The 10,838-nt window shown below is 41.5% G+C and overlaps 1 protein-coding gene across 1 annotated transcript; it reads left to right on the forward strand.

The window, feature by feature from the left end:
- The first annotated feature begins 1,217 nt into the window (after positions 1–1,217).
- EIF1AX (eukaryotic translation initiation factor 1A X-linked) lies at positions 1,218–9,932 on the forward strand. Its single transcript, XM_030955341.1, has 7 exons — positions 1,218–1,363; positions 2,241–2,324; positions 3,934–4,037; positions 5,390–5,440; positions 6,747–6,828; positions 6,936–7,027; positions 8,585–9,932. Exons 1-7 carry the CDS (start codon positions 1,348–1,350, stop codon positions 8,588–8,590), a joined length of 435 nt encoding a protein of 144 aa, XP_030811201.1. The 5' UTR covers positions 1,218–1,347; the 3' UTR covers positions 8,591–9,932.
- The last annotated feature ends 906 nt before the right edge of the window (positions 9,933–10,838 follow it).

Raw genomic sequence — 10,838 nt, forward strand, 5'->3', positions numbered from 1 at the left:
AAGATCCTGTCAGATTCCAGTCAGCTCTGAAGTACCACTTAATGGGAGGCTGCTAAATAACACTTGCAATGCCTGCATTGCTCTGGACACTGAAAATATGGGCATGTTGGATAATTAATGCACTTTGTAAACATTTGAAACATAATAGTATATGCAGAAGCACTCCATAAACAACAGGCCTATGTTTTAGCAGCTCATACAACTTGAAAGCTTACAGCTGTGATTCTTTTTAACCTTGCAACCTGGAAAAGATGAGATTTTTCAAAGGTTGCATAGTGTACAAAACATTGCCGTAATTGTGACAGAGGATTTGTGAGGAATGTTGCCAGAGGTTTTGCTAAGTGTACCAGAAGAAAGGCATCAGGTAACATGGAGAGGTTTGGTAATGGATATGGGGCAAGGGTACTGTGATTTCCTCAGTAAAATTCATACCTGGGATCAGAGGTGTACATAGCTGTGGCACTTTGTTAACACAAGACTTTATGCTGCCTATCTAAAAACATTTTTTTATTTATTTACAAGTAAACTGGATCTTTTGTAAACGTCCAGAAACTGCAAAGGCAGAAAGGGGGGCTGGTATACCACAGCTCCTGCAGTCCTCCTTCCTCACCTTCGTACCCTCTGATTTACAGAATCATAGAATAGTTTGGGTTGGAGTGGAGCTTGAAAATCATCTGAATCCAATCCCCTGCCGTGGCAGGGACACCTCCCAGCAGAGCAGGTGCTCGGGGCCTCATCCAGCCTTGCCCTGAGCACCTCCGGCGATGGAGCACCCACAGCTTCTCTGTGCCAATGCCTCACCACCCGCACAGTAAAGAATTTCTTCGAAATGTCTCATCTAAACCTACTCTCTTAATTTGAACCCACTCCTCCTTGTTCCGTCACTACGAACGCCTGTAAATAGTCTTGCCCCATCTTTCCTGGCAGGTACTGCAGGTACTGGAAGGAGTTATCCCTAACACCGCTGCCCCCGAGAACTGTGCGGTGTCCCGGGGCTGCCTGGGTGCGCACTGCCCGCTCCTCCTGCTCCTTTTCCTTGCACTCCAGCACAGAACGCCCGGCAGTGCCCAGGCGGGGCCGTTCCCGGGGCCCTTCCCGGGGCCGTTCGCGGGACTGGGACGGGGAGCGGGCCCTGGGCGCCTCCTGCGCTGCCGGAGTCCGCCGTGCCGCGGGGGGGCGCTGTGGCCGGGTCGGCGCAGCGGCCGGAGCGCAGCGCACGAGCCCGCGCAGCCCCGGCCCCGCCGCTGGTCCCGCCCGGAGCCGCCGCCGAGCCCGAACCGCCGCCCCCACCCGGAGCCCCTCCCGCCGCCCCTTCCGCAGCCTCTCCGCGGCGGAGCGTTCGGCGCCATGCCTAAGAATAAAGGTGAGTCGCCCTTTCCCTCCGCCGGGCCCGCGGCGGCGCGGCCGGGGCCGGGCGCGGTCTCGCAGGGCAGGCCCGGGGGCCCCTCACGTGGGCGCCGCCGGAGCCGGGAGCCCGCGGGCCGAGGGGCCCTCTCGCCAGCCCGGCGGGTCCCCGGGCCGGTTCCGCCTGCCGGGCGCGCTCCGGAGGCCGCTGAGGCCCGACCGGGAGCGGGAGGCCCTGCCCGCGGCTCGCTTGGCAGGAGCGGCCCTGCCGAGGAGGCGGCCGGGCCCCTCCGTGCCCTCGCTGGGCAGCGCTGCTGCCGCTTCCCTTCTTTCGTACTCCGGAAAGGAAACGCAGAAGCCGTGAGGGAAAGGGAGCAGCAGATTTTAACAGCGGGGCAAGTATGAGCTGCTCTTATGCTCTTCGTGAAGAGCATCTAATCCTGTTGCCACGTGTGTGCCTTTTAAAAAGGGCAGCTTCACTCGGAGGGTAAGCTTCCTCTTGAGTATTTCAGGGATTTCGGCAGCACAGTTACTGAAGTTATTCATCTGCTCTTGAAGATTACGTGTATCGGGTATCTCGCCGTTATTTTTGAGGTATTTGGTAGCAGGGATCACAGAAACTGAAAATGGCCATCTTGTGAAAATCATTTTGAAGGTTGCTGTCACTCCAGAGCAACCAGGACAGCTTAAACAATGGAGAGTCTAATGTTTAATTACTTTGTTACTACCCAGATAAAAATTTAGACTTAAAAGTAAGCAAAAAATCTAGATCTGGGTGGGATACTTAAAATTGCCATATAGAGTGCAAGCATAAAAATCTCCATAAGTCTGGCTTTTTTCACTCATTGTATCCAGAGACAGTAACACCTGCTTTTTACTTCTCCCACTTAATTTAGGCAAAGGAGGTAAAAACAGGCGACGAGGTAAGAATGAGAATGAATCAGAAAAAAGAGAACTGGTCTTCAAAGAAGATGGGCAAGGTGAGTTTTTAACTATAGTATGGCAATGTCATTGTTTTCAGTCACATACTGTGACAGAATAGAGAGAGGTATTCTTATTGGGGTTGTGTTTGAATTCCAAATGACATATTGAATGTAAGAGAAAGATAGTAGGAAAAGGGGAATTTCCAATATCATCACTGGTTAAGAATGACATTTTCCTCTGCTTGAGCTTAGTGCATGCTCTATGTAAAACAGTACTTAAACATTTCCTAGAAACCTCTGGATAGCTTTGTGTGAGGGTCTGTGAGCAGCTGGCTTAGCAGATGTGGTTCAATTTTGCCAGTAATTGTCCCTGGGATGCACAGTCCCACTTTCTGTTCTGTATGGACTCTAACATCTCTTGGACCCTTCACTGAGCTCCCTGAAGTCACTGCTGTGGCAGAGCAGCTCATCTCACTGTTCTGTCCCCTGTTGGTTTGGTTCAGTTGGTTCCTGGGCTGAAGTCTGGCAGTTATTAAAGCAGGAGCAGTAAGTAGGGTGCTGTCAGGTGAAGTAAGGCACAGGAGAGTTCATGGGGGATGACTGGGATTCCCATCTGCCCTGCCTTTGGTGACAGTGAGCTCACCTCCCTTTCAGCTCGCCCTGCCTTGTGTGTCACACTCTGGTGATTGCTCACATAATGTGAGTGCTTTCCTAGTAACCAATTAATCAGTTGGTTTGTTAGAAATATGGGAAGGGTACTGATTTAAATCACTGTAGAAGTGCCACTGAACAAATTTCTGGTATTTTGTATTGGTTGTTAGCAGAAAAGGAGTTTATTTTTATGTACATCTGAAACTTATGATCCTTTACATTTCCCAAGTAAAATCTATTTAATGAAACATTATTCTCAGTTAAGAACAGTCTCCTGGTTTATTGGACTGTCTAATTTGTCTGAAGTTCTCCAGTATGTGATTTTTTTGTAGCTTGGTGAGGGAGAAGATGAAATACAAGGTGAAGAGATGAGGGTGGGGTTAGAGAGGTGCTTCACAGACCTCAGCTGAAGTCTGCTGTTCGCCTTGCAGACAGTGTCTGATAAGGGTTCTGTCCTTTCAAGGACAGAGGGGTGTTGTCCACAGAGCCTCTGCAAGAGGGATTCAGAGTCTCAGTGGGTGGCTGTACAGGGCACGCAGCTTTCTCCTGCCTCAGTGACAGCACTGAGGTGTTGTCCTTTAAAAGAGGTGCTGTGATGTTGTCATATACTTAAATACTTTGAGTGTGACACAGTAGCTCTGAGATTTTCTGTAGCAAACATTTGAGAGGGAACAAAAGGGTGGATGCAACCAAGCAAGAGTAGTATTTGAAAATGTTAACATCAACAGTGATACTAAACTGTGATACATTCAGCAGCCTGTGTGGGTGCTTGAAGCTCCTGTCAGCAGTTCATGTTTGATAAAATATTACAGCAGATTTTCCACTGGGTTACAGTGGAAAAGTTATTGGTTGTGTCTTGAAGCTAGGTTTGCTCAGAAGTTTTGCTCTGTGGCACTCTGGGACATGACTTAGTGGTGGACTTAACTGTGCTGGGTTAATGGTTGTACTTGTTGATCCTAAAGATCTTTTCCAGCCTAAATGATTCTGTGTTTCCATATGTTACCCTCTCTTTCAGAATATGCCCAGGTGATCAAGATGTTAGGCAATGGAAGACTGGAGGCATTATGTTTTGATGGTGTGAAGAGGTTATGTCACATTAGAGGGAAGCTAAGAAAAAAGGTAATTCTGAAGCATTGCAATAGGAAACAGTGATGTTATGCATGATGTGTAATTGTAAAAATTTATATATGTAGCTTGTTACAAAAACAAATATTTCTACTGCACTTAATATTTTAAACTACTTTTTTTGCTAGTAAACTGGCCTGTCCTTCTGTTTCCATTGCTGGCACAAGAATAGGCAGTTTTTGGCTCTTGGGTGAAGCTCTCAGTTGAAGGGCTGCCTTTCCATTTGCATTTTTCAGGGGAAGGTTTGTTCAACTGCTTATGAAATACAAGCTTTTCATATTCTAGAAAATTATATATATATAAAATAATAAAAATCTCCCTAATTGCAGATGGGGAGCTTGGTGACTAGAAAACACACTTCCAATTCCATTGTTTCATTGTCCACTTCATCAGTTCCCAAAATATTTCTGTTGGAAGCTAGTCTGCAAAGATTTGTGCCTTCAGGGATGTCAGGTGTAAATGTTTGCATTCTTAACTTTGCCATCTTCAGATGGTGTCCCCTCTGGCCCTAGTTAGGTGTTACATCTTCCTGTCCTCTGCTGGTGTATGGTAAGGAGGAGGTCCCTCAGTCTGTTTCCAATGAAAGCAGTGACATTCACTGTCTTCATTCTGGATTGTTCCATTTTTTGGACAGCACTGAGTGCATGTGTCTTGGGATCAGTGTAAGCAGTGCTATAGTTGCCTGCAAGAAACTGTTAAAGGTAGTGGAGAATATACATAAATAAACACTAAGTGCTGCAGAATTAATTTCTTGCACAAAAAGCACCACTTATCTATTCCTTATGTTTAAAAGAAAGGAAATTCCAACTGAAATTAGTTCAGTCTCAAAAAAAATCAAGTAGATGTGGGATAGAACTCACATAGAAGTTCCCTGTGCATTTAAAAGCATATTCTCTTCTGCAGATTTCTGGTTAACCTAGTTTCTAGAAACAACTCAGTACATTTTCTTATGCTCTTCACTGTTCTTGTCCATCACCCCCTTCATCGGGTTTTTCTTTAATTTTTGCCCTTGAGGAGCTCAGTTCACAGAGTTCATGACTGGTGCCTTGGTGTATTCCTTCTGTTTTCTCAGATGTTAAGGCTTAGTAAACACCCTGTTGGATAGAAGCTCTTCAGAGAATTTTGATTACCCTGTAATAGCTCCATAACATGTAAAAATAACTGTGTATTTATGACCTTGGATTTGCTGTTAAAACATTAAATTGGATATTTCTCGCATGCTGGTTAGAAAATGAAGGTGGTGGCTGTAGTGAAAGGTTTGTCTCTCCGTAAATCTAAATGTGCAGTTTTGTTCTTGTGTTATACAACAGAAGTTGAATTTTTGTAACACTTGTTTTCTCCTTCAGGTCTGGATAAATACATCTGATATTATATTGATTGGCTTAAGAGACTACCAGGTAAAAATTCAGTATAATATGCCACTATAAGGAGCATCTTACAAGTGTATTTACTATTAAATTGCAGCAGGTGTTGTGAGGAAATTCCTGTCTAACTTTGCATTTGTATTTAGTTACGCTAAATCATGATTTTTAGTTTCCTTGTACTACAGGAAGATTGTAATGAGTAGACAAATTCTGGTTTGACTTGTTCTTTTAAATTGCACCCTGAGACTTTGTGAGTGATGATGCTTATTGTCATCAAGCTTGACCTGTTTTTTTTCCAGATGTAGCTGTTTGGTCCTTGCATCCTGTGGTACAAAATGAGATGGAGTCAAGTGCCAAACATTTTATTGTGATAATTAGAATTGTTGGTAATCAGAATTTTGGGTCCTTGATGTTTAGGCTTGTACCTTAAGAGGGAAATTAATCAGTAATTAGTTTGTGCTAAAATTTCCAAAAATGAAGTGGCGTAACTTTACATAATACAAGCAGTAATGGGAAGCAGTTGTCAGGTTTTCATAAGGCGAATGCCTTTCATGAATGTTAGTGTTGTCAGCAGTTGTTGAAGATAGATTCTGCTTCTGAAATGTGCATTAGGTTTATCAAACCTTGAAGATACTGTCACTTACTGTATATAATAAAGTACATAAAACTAGGAATTTTTTGGTTTTGACTTTGCCAGGGGAAATATAGGTTGGATAGTAGGAAGAAGTTTTTTACAGAAGGAGTGATAAAGTACTGGAATGGCCTGCCCAGAGAGGTGGTGGAGTCACCATCCCTGGATGTGTTTAAAAAAAAACTGGATGTGGCGCTTGGTGCCATGGGTTGGTTGAGGTGTTAAGGCTGGGTTGGACTCAATGAGTCTCTTTAAGGTCTCTTCCAGTCTAATGATTCTGTGATTCCTGAGTGACCTCAACACCTCACTATGTGTGTTGTCTGAAGAAAGGTTAATTTCAAAGGCATGAAACTGAGTTTGTCAAGTTGTTGAATACTCAACATTTCTCATTTGTCTCAAACTCTCTTTTGTCTTGTTGCCCAGGGAAGTTGTGGATGCCCCATCCCTGGCAGTGTTCAATGCCAGATTGAGTGCCCTGGTCTAGTGGAAGGTGTCCCTGCCCATGGCAGGAGGTTGGAAGTAGATGATCTTTAAGGTCCCTTCCAATCCAAACCATTCCATGAATCTATAAATTACTTGCAATTGGAGATAGTTAAGTTGTCACTCAGAAGAAGTGAAAATACTCCAATGTGTTTACTGTCTGCTGAGGTTAATAGTTTTATTTTTCCATCATAGATGACTAATACATTCTAATAAATTCTTATTTAGGATAACAAGGCTGATGTTATTCTAAAATACAATGCAGATGAAGCCAGAAGCCTGAAAGCATATGGGGAGCTTCCAGAACATGGTAAGAATCTTTTCACTTCAAATTGGAAGTTCACGTTGGATAAGAATGCTCAGTCTGTCTTGGCACAGTGTGAGTGCGCTCCTTAACTTCTCCAAATTCCTTCATAGCTAAAATCAATGAAACAGACACATTTGGTCCTGGAGATGATGATGAAATCCAGTTTGATGATATTGGAGATGATGATGAAGATATTGATGATGTAAGTAGTAAATGTGTGTTTTTATCATATGCTTGAAGCTCTCATCTGTGGCATTAAGCTGTTGTTAGTTCTACAGCAAGGAATACATGGATGGTCAGGATAGCTTTGCTCCTCAGGGACTGCCTCAGGAAATGGTGTGGTGCATTCATGTGCCAGCTTTCTGTCCTCTCTCCTGTCCTACAGCCATTCCTGTGCTGGTCTCTAAACACATGGAACATTTGGTGTCACTGCTGAAACACACGCAGAGAGCAGTCTGAAGGTGCCTAAAAGAAAATCAGTTGTTTGACACCCCCAGTTCCTCTAGGTTTAACAGCTTTGCTGTCCCACCAGAACTGCAGCAATAATTAAGGAATTTGGTTTTTAAAAAACAAGGGTTTAAGTCTCCATTTTTGTTTACATCAAAACTCCAAAAAGCAGCATCCTAGTAGTTTTTCTAAAGTTAACCATAATCTTGACTGTCACAGTCACTTGTGTTACTGCTAACCACTAAACTGTAATAATTGGTCATGCACACTCTGAAATTATAGTAGTAAAACTGTTATAATTCAAATTTTATAGTAAATTGCAGAAGTAGTATCTGCTGTGCAATGTTTTCTAAGTTGATGCACTTAATTTACAGCTGAGAGATGAATGTGTGCAGGGTCAGCTGGCTCAGAGGATAAGTAGTAACTTACTGAGCCAGTGAGTTAACTTAATTGGATAGACTGCTCTAAGAATACTATTATGCTTTAATTCTTCATCTTTTTAGTCCTCTCTCTGAGTTGATAATATGACTAATTCTTTTAAAATGCTTCTATTATTCTGACTTTTTTGAAGTGGTTATCAATATATGATTCATTAGATCAAGTATTTTAAAAATATCAAAATGCTGAAGAATTTTTCTTCAGACTTTTGAAAATTTCACTTTGGGCCTGTCATTGGTTGAGCTTACTGAAGATTTAGCTCATTGAAGCTAGAAAAACTAGTACTGCATGCTTTTATTAATGAGGCTATTGTAAGACATCAAAGAGATAAGTAGCTGTTGGACAAATTTGGAAACTAATGGATCTATGTGTGGGGTTAAGTGAGAAGCTATGATTGTTCTTAAGCTTTTGTCAGCTCTTCAATAAAATATTAATATCATGCTTTAAGAAGGTAAAAGATGTAAAGAAAAGATGTGAGTAACCTCTCTGAGGATCACTGTCATATATCTGGAACGAAGTGCAGTTTCCAAGGTCATTGTTAACAGGAGGAACTTGGTGGATCCTTTCCTTTGGTTTTATTTGTGAGAACCATGGGCTAATTGATGGCTGTTCTAGTGATGTATAATTGTATTGCAGGTGCTGTGGTTATGCAGAATTGCTCACCTGCATGACCATAGTATTGTCACAGGGCTGGTGGGGACAAAAGCAGGGAGCAATTGTTCATGTGTGAAGAAAACAGGGTATGAGCTGAAGCAAAATAGGACTGTGCTAAGTTCAGGAAATCTCCTGTTGAACTGTAAAAATAACTTTTAAAAAGTTATTGATGAAAAATACACTTGGATGAAATACATGGTGTGGTGTTTTTGCTTTTCAGATCTAATTTGGAGCAGAGGTTTACATTCCAACTTTTTTCCTCCAAGGATTGTTCTACATTGATACTTCAATTATTTCTTGGGTGACGTCCCTTACTTTTAAGAAGACTGAAAATTCTCAGTAAAGAGTGTAGTTTGTTACATCAAAAGGATTTATTTTCAATGTTTGTTTTAAAGTATTTATATTTCTTTAGAAATGGATAACGCTGGATTATCACAAAGGTTCAATGACATGCCACAAATATTTTGTCTCTTCACCAATTAGAGCTTTTATCTCTGGATGTAAGTGAGATACAGTGACATGGGCTGTAAAAGACTGCATTCTTCCCTCTTCTGCTTTCATCACTACAATTCCAGTTAAACTTGTATTTTGAAATAAAAATTGTTTACCCTGTAATTATCATGGATTTTGATTAAAGGCAAATAACCCAGTTCAGATTAGTATCAAATCATACTATGCAGTGTCTGTCCTTATACCCTTGCCTTGATGTTAACTTTAAAAAAGATTTTGATAATATAAGAGGAAGGCAGAAATCTGCATTTAAACTCACAATGCATGATGAATCTGCTTTTCATGTCTAGTAGCATGCTGCTATTTTTATACTGATTTTGATAATTAAAAACACTCATTATTTCAAAGATGTCAATTTTCCATGGTGGAGGGAGGGATGGGAGAGGAGTAAGGATGAACAGTGAGCAGCATCTCAAATTTGCAATTTTTTGGAAACTGCAGTGGCCGAGCTGCAGCTGCAGGCAATGAACATTGGGTGGCACCCGACTGAATAGGGAGACACAAATGCAAAGCCTTCACAGTGGGGTTTGTACTGAAAAATGCATAAAATAGGTTTTCCCCAAAGTAAATGCTTAACATTCTTGATATGTTAAACATGTAGAATATTTTTACATTATATAAAAGGTTATGTTAAGAGTAGAGTTTTATTTTAATCTGAAATTCCATACATTGTAAGGTGCAACATAAAAGCTTATGTGAACTTTGAGTAACAATATAAATAAGAAAATAAGTTTGTGTCAAAAGTAGAAAGAATCTTCTCATCCAGAATAAATCAATGAAAAAGACTACTGGAAAGATTCTTGTCCACCTTCAGACTGGAGGAGTCAGTTGAGAAACTGAATAAAGACTAACATCATCATGCAAATATTATTTTGTGGTAGCCTTAGTGTCTTTGTCTTTAATAATAATGTATTTAACAACTCTGAAACAGGTTAATGAAAAAATTCCTTTTGTGCCATAAAGATCTGATTCTTGACACTTGTATTCCTTATACAGTCTTTTTGGTATGATGTAAAGTGACTACCCCAATAGATAAAAACAAAATGGCTTTAAGTACAGAGTGGCCTCTTTGCTTTATATGTATTTTTAAGGAGATTTAAACATCTAAAGCTTGTGTAAAAATGTCTTCTCTTTTACTTTTTCCTTCATTATGGTGTCTGTTTTCCTTACATGGATCAGGTACCCTGCTCTAGGAAGAGCATTTTCTTAGTATTAAGTAATTATTTAATGGATTTTAACTATTTGTTGTAAAAACTTTGGTAAGTATTGAGGGAAAGATACTACCAGTACAGAATTCTTACTCAACTGATCTTAAATGTATCAATTTACTGTCTTTGTATGTCTGTAAGTTTCAATTGTGAAGGAACATAAATGATGTAATGTTTCAGAATAAGGTTTATAAATCACTCCTGAGTTCATTGGTTTCCTCATTGAATTCAGCAGGCTAAGCAGCTCTGAAAATGGTTAAAAGCTCTCAAAGTTATTGAGATGTGACCTTTCAGTTGTACTGGCAGGAAGGTTAGTGATTAAAGTGCAGAAAATGTGTACTGAAGATTCAGGTATTATGGGAACTGTACTTGCCAACCTGATCTTCTGTATGTGAAATGTAAATGCACGGTCAGGGCTAAGGGGAAACACAGGGAAGCACTCCCTGCTGCTGGAGGGAGCCTGCAGTTCTGAGTGTAACACAGGCTTCAGCTGTGGGTCAGAGATGGAGCTGTTCCCGTCAGAATCAGTTCTGGTTTGTCCTGAGGTTCCTTCCAGTCTTCATTGCTCCCAGGTTCATGTCTGGCTTTACCTAAACTGTGGATTTTAAGGAATTTTCTTAATTAACTATTAATTTCTTCTTAGTGCGCCAGCTTAACACCCTTAGGTTTCTATTCATAAGCTGGGCTGTATTGCCTTTGTGAGTATCCCTTGGTCACCTTGTTTCTGTCCTCTGCTCAGGCTCCCTTCGCAGTCCA

Source organism: Camarhynchus parvulus, chromosome 1 (assembly GCF_901933205.1).
Source record: "Camarhynchus parvulus chromosome 1, STF_HiC, whole genome shotgun sequence".
NCBI lineage: Eukaryota > Metazoa > Chordata > Aves > Passeriformes > Thraupidae > Camarhynchus > Camarhynchus parvulus.